Source organism: Spea bombifrons, chromosome 5 (genome assembly GCF_027358695.1).
Source record: "Spea bombifrons isolate aSpeBom1 chromosome 5, aSpeBom1.2.pri, whole genome shotgun sequence".
Taxonomy (NCBI): Eukaryota; Metazoa; Chordata; class Amphibia; order Anura; family Pelobatidae; genus Spea; species Spea bombifrons.
Window position 1 is genome coordinate 2,590,312 of NC_071091.1, and position 12,619 is coordinate 2,602,930.

A 12,619-nucleotide genomic window follows, 5' to 3' on the forward strand; every position below is an offset into this window, starting at 1 on the left:
TATGGCAAAAGCTAAATCGTCTCCATAACACAGCACCTGATTGCACGAGATATTCAGTAACAAGATAATAAACCCCAACTCAATGCATGCATTCTAACCTCGGGTGTCTCCAAAGCCTGCCACCCACAGCTATCCAATTTCAGGATTTTTCACATGACTAATCGGGACCGTTAACTGTTTCTGGATCGGAGGAAGAAAAATCCTTGCGGTTTTGCTCTTATGGCCATCACAGGGTTAACGATGGGTTCCTGCTCCTTTTTATCAATATCTGATGGAATTGTGTGTAGGGGGGGGGAATACAACATGCTATGGCACTTAAAGGGTTATATTAAATATAAATGAACACTAATCAGGGTTTCAAAGGGGTATTTAAACAAAAAAAAAATTCTAGTGATGGAATGGACTGATGGACTCAAGGGCTTTTGTGGCGCAACATGCGTTGCTTCTCTGCGAAGGAAGAGCTGATTGAGAACATATTCAGCTGGTGCTGTGAATGGAACGGGCCACTTGGCTATGGAGCGGGCCACTTGGCTATGGAACTGACTCGGCATTCCTAAATTTACGGATTCAGAGACAGAATAATGTCATTATATATACAGTATATTCATAAATATATAATACTATTTTTATTATTTTTACATATTGTAAACGTGGGGCGTTCACGCTCTCCCGGGGATAAGGATGTGGAGTTGGTCGTTTATGTAAAGCTTTCATACGTTGTGTAGAGGTGCTGGGGTCCCTCACAGGCTTACTTTACAACAATTCACCCCAAATCAGGACTCTTCTCAGTCTTGTCTCTTAGAGAGCCCCAAGAATCACCTGGTGCCCCAAGAACTCCCCCATATGCCCTTTTGGCCAGTGCTTTTGACCCCGAAATCACTGTGCACCCCTGCCCCCCCCGTAACCCTCTTGCATCAGCAGCAGGCAAATTAATGCAAATCCGTTAAATATCTGGACGTAAATGGGTTGCAAGGTGAGAAAAAGAGGGGTTACTAGTGGGGGACCTCAGGGATCGGTACTGGAACCCATAAACATCCATATAGACCTTTTAACCCATTCATTTCCTTCAATTTTGAATGTATATATTGCATATTAATCTATAAAAATCATTATATAGGTTTAACGTAAAGAACTGTAACATGTAGTATTTGGTCCCCGACACATTTCACGCCATCAGACCCGAGTGCCGAGAACTCCGCGGTGGATCGTACCTCGTTTAAGTAAACTGGCTCGGTATCTCCCTTCCAGGGTGCAGTTCCAACGTTCGAAGTGAAACTGGTATTCGCACTCCTGCGCGCTCATGCTAATTGCCTCCATGAGGGTCTCTGCTACCCCGGGGTCACGTCTGCACATCCTGCGCTGCTTTCGCTCGAGTTTGAGCCGGTCACAGATTTTGTAATGCGCTTTGCCAGCGGCTTCCTCCGTTTCTGAAGTCAGAGGGAGGATGGTCAATGGTTCATTCCCCGTCAGCCTGCGCAGGAAAACAGAAAAAAAAAAAATTATATATGTATAATTTTTTTAAATAATCTACAATGATGGGTCAGGTTCTGCACCACATGACAATTATGTGCACCACGTAAAAAAATATATGAAAATGAGACAAACTTCTACCAAATAATTGCAGATTCTTTGATTCTCTATGACATCACATACTATGATCCATTGTAATATAAACTCAAAGTGGGACCTCTGTCTGGGTCAACCTACATTCTGGCCAACTCTATGGTTAAAGACATAGCGCATCGAGTCTTGTATACGAGACAAAATGTACAAGATGTGCTTCCTAGGGGCATTTAGTGGAGGATCGGTGCAATTTGAGCCTCATGTGGCTTGGGTGTCTTCCCTTAACCCCTTGTGTGACTTTGCTGCCCCATTGGCTGAGGGTACTGGGAGACGTCATGCGTCAATGTCCTCAGTCCCTTGTATTTCAGACCAGTGAGAAGGCAGATCTTCGCCGGCAGTACCCCTCACGTCTCCTATCCACTAACCCAGGGGTGAAGAATTAATCACCGCATTATAAACAGCCGGCCCGGGGAGCTTCTCCAGCAGGAAGGGCTGAACCAGCCCCGTATAATGTATAATTCATATAACTATTAAACCATACATTACACAGGGCCAGCTCAGCGCTTGCTTCGGCAGAAGCTCATCAGACAGATAGATGCATCGCGAAACGTTCAGGAGTCGATGACAACTATTGATACAATCGCAGCCACACATTTATGCCTACACGTTATTAGTCCATTTCACACAAACAGTAAACTTCCACCCCAAAAACACGGAATGTCTGAATACATCCGACGCGGCAACACGATCGGCATGCAAGGATTTCATTGGTTCCCAGAGAAACATCGAATATTTCAGATTCTAAGGAAGGATTCGGGGAGGAATCCCGTAACGGGCGGGGAAATATTTCATGTTCCGTGGTTATCTCGGATCTCCCGAGCTGTTAGCAGAGTATCAGGTGAACAAACGGGAACGTCTTCAAAAATGTAGCAGGTCGGCTCTCGTCTCGGCGCAGTAACAATGAGCGTATAGTGAAGACCCGGGGGCCCCCGAGATCGGAGCCTTTCATATATATCCAGCAGACATCAAATGTCATTTGACATGGACCTCTCCAGCCAAACCAATCAAAAGGTCTCATTTCTCCCGTTTAGGATTCCGGGTCCAGATCTGGAGATCATGCCTCCAGAAAGACGAGGAGAAATCTTACTAAATTAATAGGTACGCGCAAAGGTAGACATAGGGTAGTAGATACCTGGAATGGGCTTCCAGCGGATGGAGTGCTGGCAAAACCGTAAAGGAAATCTAGAAGGCTCAGGCTGTGCCTAAAGCTGGATTTCAAAAAGGGGCAGAAAAGATGAGCCAACGGAATATTTTCATAGGTAATACAGTAACCACAAATTCAAATACTATGGAAATTTGGATTTTAACCCCTAAAATGCCAGGTTGGTGAGCAATCCTTTGAAAAGGTTGCTTGACAAAGCACAGTTCCGTACAACGTTGATAGAAAAATACACAATATTAGTTGAAAACAAACTATGGAGCCTATCTACTAAACAGTGCGTCTATAATAAAAAGGTCAAATGTGGGATTAATCTCCTGTAACAAGAATCAAGCGGCATGTTAGCCCTGAATAATGGACGGTTACAGTCATACAGCTCCTTGAAAGAGTTAAACTACACTATGGTTAAAAAGTTTGGGGCCACTTAGAAATTTCCTTGTTTTCAATAGAAAAGCATGTTTTGTCCATTAAAATAACATGAAATGGATCAGAAATCCAGCGCAGACGGGGTTAATGCTGTAAATGACTATTGTAGCTGGAAATGGCTGATTTTTAATGGAATCTCTGCGTAGGCGTACAGAGGCATTTATCACTCCCATCACTCCTGTGTCCCAATGGCCCTTTATCACTCCCATCACTCCTGTGTCCCAATGGCCCTTTATCACTCCCTTCACTCCTGTGTTCCAATGGCCCCTATCACTCCCATCACTCCTGTGTTCCAATGCCCTTTATCACTCCCATCACTCCTGTGTTCCAATGGCCCTTTATCACTCCCATCACTCCTGTGTCCCAATGGCCCTTTATCACTCCCTTCACTCCTGTGTTCCAATGGCCCCTATCACTCCCATCACTCCTGTGTTCCAATGCCCTTTATCACTCCCATCACTCCTGTGTTCCAATGGCCCTTTATCACTCCCATCACTCCTGTGTCCCAATGGCCCTTTATCACTCCCATCACTCCTGTGTTCCAATGGCCCTTTATCACTCCCATCACTCCTGTGTTCCAATGGCACGTTGTGTTCGCTGATCCAAGTTTAAAAGGATAATTGATGTTAGGAAATGTGGTAGACATACGGCTCCTGAATCTAAAACGAGACCAACGACTGATTAAGGTTTGAGTCGTTACAGCAGAGAACGGGCAGGTTACGCGGAGGCCGCTCTGTATAACTCCCAGTGACATATCACAGTTGGGTGACGTGGAGAAATTTACCCCAAGGGCGAAAAGTCCCCAGCAAAGAATAGTAATGACATTGAACACAGATCTTTAAGGTCATTGAGCCCTGCATGGAGTTGCCTTTTGGCCAGCGGTCTGTTTTAATTTAGGATTAAGGTGTCCGTAGCGGGGTCGGCGCAGAAGGCTCGGTCCTTCCATCATCAATCCAATCCATGATGGGTTCACGTTGCGCGGGAGCAGAGCCCGGCCAAGGCAGTTTATGAGAAATTCCTCGGCTACCCTCTGACAGCCCTGCTGAAATATCGCATTCCTCCGCCTTGTCTCTTGGCTATTTCGATGGCCTTTTTGTTGTAGAAAGGAGCCTTTTCTCCCCGCTCTCACAAATCTGACTTAATCCTTACATGACTTCTGTGTGAGACCTGCCAGCCGTCCTGCTAAGCCAGCTCTTCCCTCGGAGCCGTCCCGGGCTATAGGTACACATTCAAAACCCAGCGGGTGAAGAGTTCATGCTTAGAAGGATGTACTTTTAACCCTTTGAAGTGCCCTGGGGGTCCAGCAACTCCTTGGATGAGCCACAGGTCAACGATGAAGATGTATTCTAGGTGTCTTCAGACGGTGGCCAACGCAAAAGCGCACATAACCAAAGAAACGGTGGATTTGGAATACATTTGAATTATGTCGTGCTGTCTGATGGCCGCCACTTAACTGTCTTTTTGGACTTCATGTTTTAGGCCTCGGTTTGTGGTCGTAGGATGATGGGTTGGCATGCGCTCCAACTTTTCACGCGTCAATGTTGGGACACCTATGTTGGGCTAGGAGACAGGGCATGTCTGGACCCAGAAGAGGGCACTGCCCAGGTGGGACCACCTTCCGGTCTTACCCGAAGACCCACCTAGTAGCGCATCGCACGTTGGCCACAAGCATAGACCTTCATTGATTTTACAGCTTCCTGGACTCATCAACGGACATCAGAAAATCTCCCCCCCGACCGGTTAATGATTCCCACTGCCTGCAAAAATGGGACAATACCCCCCCAAATCAGGACTGTTCTGTGAAAATCTAGGCGCTAGAGATGTTGGAAGCACCCTAGGCTTTTCCTCCCCACTGAACGAGGCGCTCTAATAACCTTGCAGTTCTCGTGTAGATAGCCAGGTAGAGTCACAGGGCAGGTATCTAATCATGAAAGTGTCTAATTGCTGGTTAAAAAGTAATTAGACGGAAAACAATTGTCCGTTTTCCCTTTTTTTCTTCTTTTTTTTTTTTTTTAAAAGAAAACTTATCTTCTGTTTGCCAATTCCAAGGAAGTTTCGTTATCGCCTGTGTCCACTCATTACAAACACGGCTAAGCAAACAGCAGCTTAACACATGCCCCGAAAACACAGCACGTGAAGGACCTCGGCCCCTGGTCTCCTGAGCATTCATCATATTCGAGTCTGGAATTCAGAACCCACCCGAATTAAAAGGTCTACCCGACCCCACAAACCAACAGTTCAGGGGCCACAGATCTGAATGCCACCAGACAAATGGATTAACCCTTAGGATACCTCGCCAAGCGATAACGCAGCAATTAATTGTGGGCCAGATTAAATCGGGGACTCCGTCAGGAAAACCTTGCTCCACATTCCGCGTTAATACGTTTATCCAAGGAGGGAGCCTCTTCTTCCCTTCAGGAGACAAAGTACTGCCACAGTACCCACAGCCCATATCTGCCAACTGTCCATGTTTAGTTTGGCCAGTCTCTCTTTGGTCCCCAAACCCCAGTGTCCCTCTAGGAGCTCAGAACGTTTGCTGGGTGTGAGGGCATCTCGGGGTTCTACATGTTGCCTCTCTTGTGATAAGGGAAAGCTAAATCTTTTGTAACTGGTGCAGGACAATGGTTTCCACAGCAAGCCTGTTTAAATCCATTAACCTATAGACCTTAAAGTGGTCTTCGGTTGACCGTTTCAGTAACGCTCAATGTTCCCGGACGGGCTGTGATGGTATAATTGACCCCGTGCCTCGTTATGCAGAGCGTGTATAAACTCAGACACGAGATTCATCTGGCAGTGTCAATCTTTCCCTACATTCACGTGACGCAACTTGGCCGGCGGCCACCGACTGGAAGGGATCTCGAGACCTCGCAGCTCCGTCCTACAGGTTACGAGGCGAAGGCAGAACCTACGGTTCCATACAGTCAGGTCTGGTCATTAAAGCGCATCCACCAACCGATACAATGTTATTTTACGGGGTTCCGGAGAACCTTAAGGACGCGGCGTTGGCTTTTAATAATAAACGCGTCCGTCACGTCTTCTGCCCAACGAACTTCCCAACTCTCAAAGATCTCATTAACTCTCGAAGAGACCGCTTCATACGAGAGACCTCTCCGAAGAACATCTAAAGAACCTTTAGATCCTGGAAGATTTTAGGCGGATCATTCTATAGACAGAAGGTCTCCAGAACGTTCCTCCTAAAATCCTGCACTTAAGACATCATCCTTATCTTCATACTAAACCCCTGGCGGTCATTTCGCCCGATCTATTTTGGGAAGTCTTTACTGCGATGACATTCCTCGGCCCGGTGGCAGATATTTCACCTGCGATATTTTTCCCTTGCGGTGAAATTAAGTGAAATAACAAATGTTGTAGGTATGGGGCGATCGGAGGGGGGGGGCATAGCCAGGGTTTGCCCCAAGTGTCTGGGTTTAGGATATGAGGGTGAATGGAGCCCACTCTCTCATATTCTATTCTGATTTAATGATATCGGTCTCAATGGACATTTAACTCCACTGAGAGGGTAGTAGATAAGTGGAACAGCCCCCCAGCAGAAGTGTCAGATGCTCGCTTTATACAGAAGAAAAAAGGTGCAGTCAGCCAACTCCCTTTATTCTTTAGGAGAGGGCACATTGACAAATAACAGCCCCAGACTCTACGCTCATCCAGTGCTTTCAAAAGGTATCAAATCCACCGTGTGCCTGCGCAGCACAGCAGCGTCATTGTGTTTATAAAGAGCGGCTCATTGACGGTAATTTGTAGGCTGCTAATTACCCATTTTACGCAAGCGCTGCCGGCTAAAGCAAACAGTAACAGATCCGCTAATATCTAATTATCTAATGACACCGCAACCGGATACCTCTAATTACCGATGATGCCAATACGGGAGGCACTGCGCAGCGGGGGGGGGGGTTACCAGCGGAGGCCAAAAAAATAAATAAAAAGGAGAGATCTGAGAACTGGCTGAGGATCATGAGAGTTGGAGTTAATGCCTACATAGCATTTGCCACAGCATTGGCAGTGGGTGATCTTTTTTAAAATGTATTTTTTTTAAAAACACGTCTATCATATTCACAAATTCCTATAAAAACAATCTTATTAAAAAAAAAAAGCAAACAGCAAATATTTGGCATTTTTGTGCCTTTTTTGTCATTCTGCACTCAGCCGGAATTATCACATATGAATAGCGCTTAACGGCAAAAAACCTCCTTAAGGAGATGCAGCGGCTCAGGTAAGGATTCTGTCACCTCGCCGGTTAACAGAAAATGATTGAATTTATTAAAATATAAAGGTTTTTTAGCATTCTGTGCATTTGTTTTGAAATCCGTGGCAGGAAAGGGGGTCCGGCTGCTATACTTCCCTTGTGCAGAACCCCAGGGTATGATGTCATACCCCACATATGACATCATACCCTGGGGCCCCCCTTTAAGAGGCGCAGAATTCCCATAAGGAAATATGCCCCTAATGAAACGGCCCAAGGGCTACCGGCCCTCTGGATCTGCCACCCGGATACCCCGGGGCATTCGTGCCTGCACTCCCCTGATGGAGATTAACCCTCGGTATGCCAGAGAGGGGTACACCGCAGCGCTGAACGGGGTTAACACGTAAATGCGCTCATTCAGCACTTCTGCATTGTTCGGGAATCCGTCGGCGCGTCGGGAGCAAGTCGCAACACAAGAAGACATTTCAGTTATGTGTCTTATATAAATAGCGCGTCAGCTGGCCACGGGACAGAAGGCTGAGCCCAGGAGCCTCCGCTGCCGACGGGAGCCACTACTCGCGCCTCAGCGTTATTTGGGCAGCGGCAGCAGCAGCGTTTGCCGCAGGACTCCAAAAAAATAAAGAAAAAAAGTTTTAAAACAAATGTTTCAAAGCTTCCTAAATGATTAAGAAACCACAAGAAATATTTGATGGCGGTCGGTGCTGACAGAGCATTTCAATCATTTATTTTTAACAGAAAAATAAAATGCAAAAAAACAATTATATATATATATATCTCGCCCAAATACCCTGAAATTATGATTTCAGCCCTGATCCTACGTCCTGCAATGCGCAGAATTGTTAATATTTAGGAGCGAGGGACCCCCGTCTCGCATCGCCTCGTTGACGTTTCCAGGTCCGTCGCTCCCGAATATTAACAATTCTGCACAAAAATAGAAATGGAAATCCCACCAAATCTGCAATTTTTATAACGAGTAACATCAGGAACAATGTTTTCCAAAAACCCCTGATTATTTCCACATTTTTTTTTAATTTTTTTTTTTATAAGGTGTCCCTTTATGCCTCCACGCCCCGGTGACGACGCAGCGGCCCATCTCTGCCCAGCTGCGTCAGCGCCGTTGGCCGACATCTTTATTTGGCGAGCGGGAGTTTTCGTAAGACCGTTTAACCGCGTTGGTGCCGGAGGGCCGAGCTGCGCGTAGTCCGCGTTGTCTGAATTTCTGTAAACATACGTTTGCTGGCTTTCCAGAAAAATCACACATTTGGAACCAAAATGACTTCAACGGGGAAATAATGACATTGTTACAAAAAGCTGCGGAGATTGACTTTGTCTCCAATTAGGAAAAGGACATCACAAGCCGTCTCTATCTTCTATCCCATGCCTGTTTAAATCCCCGCACTGTTTTACCCTCTACCGCCTCTGCTGGGAGGCTGTTCCACTTATCCACCACCTTCTCTTGTTAAAGCAAAACATTACATCCAAGCCTATAATCATTGGGCAAAACAGATTATACCGCCAACCACATCTAAAAGTGTTAGGAGTATCACGCGTCAATTTCCCATTAATAAATATTCCTACAAATCTATTATCCCAATAAGCCGGTTAAGAATCCCCCTCGGAGCGTTCTGGAAAGTCGTAAAAAATGAACTCTGTCCCAAGAACACAGCCGTCGTATTGTTAATTTCTCAGAATCATTTACGGGGAGGTGTTGGAATTATGTTAAGTACACGGCGGAGTTTTGAGAATTGTTTGGACGCCTTTAACATCTTTCCATCTGGTCTTATAAAAATAAAAAAAAGTAAAATAAAAAAATATATATAAAGTGTTCGTTCACGCAGCTCCGAATTAATTGGGTCGTACGGCTTGCGCAACGGGGGATTTCAGTGTACTGTCCCTTTAAATAGCGCCCTGTGTGATAACGGGTACCTTCTAAAGGTTAAAGGTCAGAGGGCCTTAAAAAAAAAAAAAAAAAAAAAAAAAATCTAAAAAAATTAAATAAAAATCAAAAAAAAATCCCCCCCCCTTTATCAATTATTGGGGACTAAAATATATCATCTTAAAAATAAGAGCCCCAAGTGATTTTTTAAATTAAATATTTTACATACTTAAATAAAATTTAAAATAAAATTTAATGATCATTTTATTAAAATATAAATAGATGCGTTTATTATGCAGTCTCTGATTGGGTGTATTGCATACCTGGAGCCACAATAATGTTTTTTTTATTATTATTATTATTATTTTTTTGGGGGGGGGAGGGGGGTTAATACCGGGTAACGAGCGCCGTGTTCGCAGAGCATACTTTCCTTTGTTAGATTTGCTGGAATGTAAATAAAAGCACGCAGGTGAAATTAGAAATGCGTCTGCTTTATCAATGAAGATTAAAGCGAGCCGATAGCAGACGAGTAGCTGTCATCTGCGAGCGGTCACGCGCTATTACCGAGGACAAAGCGGGTGTTTGCCCGGCCATTCATCACAGTCCGCGAGCGCTCGTGTTTACTGGCATTTAAAAAAAAAAAAAAAAAAAAATGCCCCAGCAGCTAAAAATAATAACCCCGGTCAGGGCAGTATTTTTTTCCTAGGCTGGATTCATACTTAATCTGCTGCATTTTTTGGATGTTAAAGAGAACAAACCAACAAATTAACTATAAAAATAATGAATTACACTGCTCCGATATATGACTTCCAAGAACTGATCATCCCCGTTTCTTATAGAATGTCTTTGCTGGAGTGACTACAAGGACTAATATTACACAATAACAGGTTATATGTTCCTGGAGTCCCCTGCGGTTTGTGGGGTGTATCAACCCACAGAAGGAAAATTAGCTAATCAGTGAAGTTTACCCGGCCTCCATGAAGGCAAATTTGTATCATACTGCCTGTGGGGAACAATAGAATGGCTCAGTCTTACTCACACAGCAGGACTCTCTCAGTAATGACAGTCTATGGAGGAACGGACTTCATTAGCATCGCCATAAAGCATCAGCTCAGTGTGCGTCAGCGCTGGGTGGGTGGGGGCTTATATAATGTATACAGCAGTGGGGGGGGTTATATTACTCCATTTAAGGGGGAAATGGGCAGGTAGTAGGGAGGGTCAGGACTTCGCTCCCACGACAGAGGATTTGAGTGCTGGCTTCTCCCGGAGTCCCCAAGTGAAACCCAGAGAGTTCCCAGGTATGGTTATTAATGTATACAGTGCTGGGGTAGGGTTCATATTACTGTATACAGTGCTGGACGGGGCTATTCTCACAGAGGAACATCCCTCCGAGCGCTCGGCCCAGAACATTGTCCGCGCCGTTCCGAACACATCGGACGGGTAGATCTGGTTAGCATCCAGCCTCTATGACATCACGTTAGCGTTTAGGTGTTAGCGCCTTCCAGCGCTCGGCCGGTTAGCGCGTCTTGCATGCAGAGAGTTCCCGACCGTCTCGCACCGCGCGCTCTAAAATCACACGCGGGCAATGCAATGTCCTCCGCCCCGGCGGGCAGACCAACCGAGCTATCGCAGCTGCGGCAGAGACAAACAGTCCCAATATTAGAATTAAATGTACTAAAAGCGAAAAATGTAATGAAATGTTTAAATTCCCTCATTGTATTAACTTCTACCACCACCGCTGGGAGGCTGTTCCACTTATCTACCACCGCTATCCCTACCATGTAGCTCCTCATTTGCTCCCTTGTGGTAGAAGCTACTGAAAGTGTTAGTAGACTTACTTTCCCGAGCGTATAGAGTTAATACACTTGCCGTTACCCCCACGAACCCGCCATCCCTGCCCCCGACGCTGCGTTTATTTCAGTTCTTTTTATCTGCGGATTAGAGGATTTATTCGATTTCATCTCTTATGAAATTCTTTGGATGTTAAACATAGCAAACACCGGGAGATTGCAGATATTAAGAGGGGCTTACGCACCGGACGACGGAGCACATGTTTAATTAGCCGATTGGGTAGATTTTAATACGGCCAGGTTAAAAAAAAAAAAAAAGCCGCGGGTTACTAAAAATAGCCGTCTTTAAAGGGACGGCAACAACTACAGTATAAAGCCAACCGGAATATAGAATTTTGTTCTAATAAATAAAAATAAAAATAAAAATTAAAAAAAAATCAGATCCTGTTTTCCATGGCGCTGGGAGCGTTCTACTAAATATAGTAATATGGTCTCGTGTATTAATATTTTTTTTGGGGAAAAAAACATAAAATTGGGGCACAATGCTGTAAACCACGTGAAACGCCCCTATCCAAGCCGCGTATTCTCGAGAAGTCGCTAAATATATATATCTGTATTCGAGGCAACGCTCTGGCCCGAGTGTCGGGTGTGCGGCCGAAAGAGGCGCGGGGCGTAGTGAGCACCGGATGTCCTGCAGGAGAATCACACGGGAAGCCAGGGACGCCCCGCAAAACTTTACGGGAGTCGAGGCGATTGAAGGTGGGGCATCCAAAAATGATGGCCCTCGGGGGCTGGAACTGCACCATTTCCAAGCTATACTGTATTTTAAAGGCTGTAACGGGCTCAGGGCTCTGGCACCTAAATAGTTAAACTTCACGGAGAACGCCGTTATAATAATTATAATTATATATATATATATATATGAGACCCTTTCCATGGTGCACAAGATCCAAAAGTCCCCCTATATTAATTTGTAACAATTAATAAAGTTTCTACATTTTGAATGTAATTCTACATTTATTTTGAATTCAGTCAGCCGAAGTAAGGATTCTAGATCTAGGTGACCGGGTTTCGTGGGGTCAGTTGACGGGACGGGAATCATGAATTACCGTCATGCCGATTGCATCATCGCGTCCGCCGACGGCCCACATTCTAAAGTCAGTTTACATTCCACTCCACTCAAGTATTTTCCTTATTATGTTCAGGAACAATCCTGAAGTATTTCAGAAGAGCTGTGCAAATATTGGTTCCTATACATGCGCGTCCCACGGGCCGGAGGAGCCTGTATATTATAATACGGATTTATTTCTGTTTACACCGGCAGCTTTGTCTTCCAAGTGGAACCGCCGCCTAACAAAACCGAAATATTAATCATCGCGACATAAAAATGCGTTCAAATTTTATTTTTTTATTTTTTTGAAAGATACCTCCAGAAAAATAGGCTGACACGCCTGACCATACGACACGCCAAGAGACCCAAAAATGCAGGAAAATGACCAAACGACAACTATTCAATTGTAATAAAA

The 12,619-nt window shown here is 45.0% G+C and overlaps 1 protein-coding gene across 1 annotated transcript in view; it reads right to left on the reverse strand.

Moving 5' to 3' along the window:
* WNT9A (Wnt family member 9A) overlaps nt 1-12,619 on the reverse strand; it is a 48,327-nt gene that overhangs the window by 6,206 nt on the left and 29,502 nt on the right. The window contains exon 2 of the mRNA XM_053467331.1: nt 1,212-1,471. Within this exon, the coding sequence (XP_053323306.1) occupies nt 1,212-1,471 (260 nt within the window). The remainder of the gene's footprint in view (nt 1-1,211; nt 1,472-12,619) is intronic.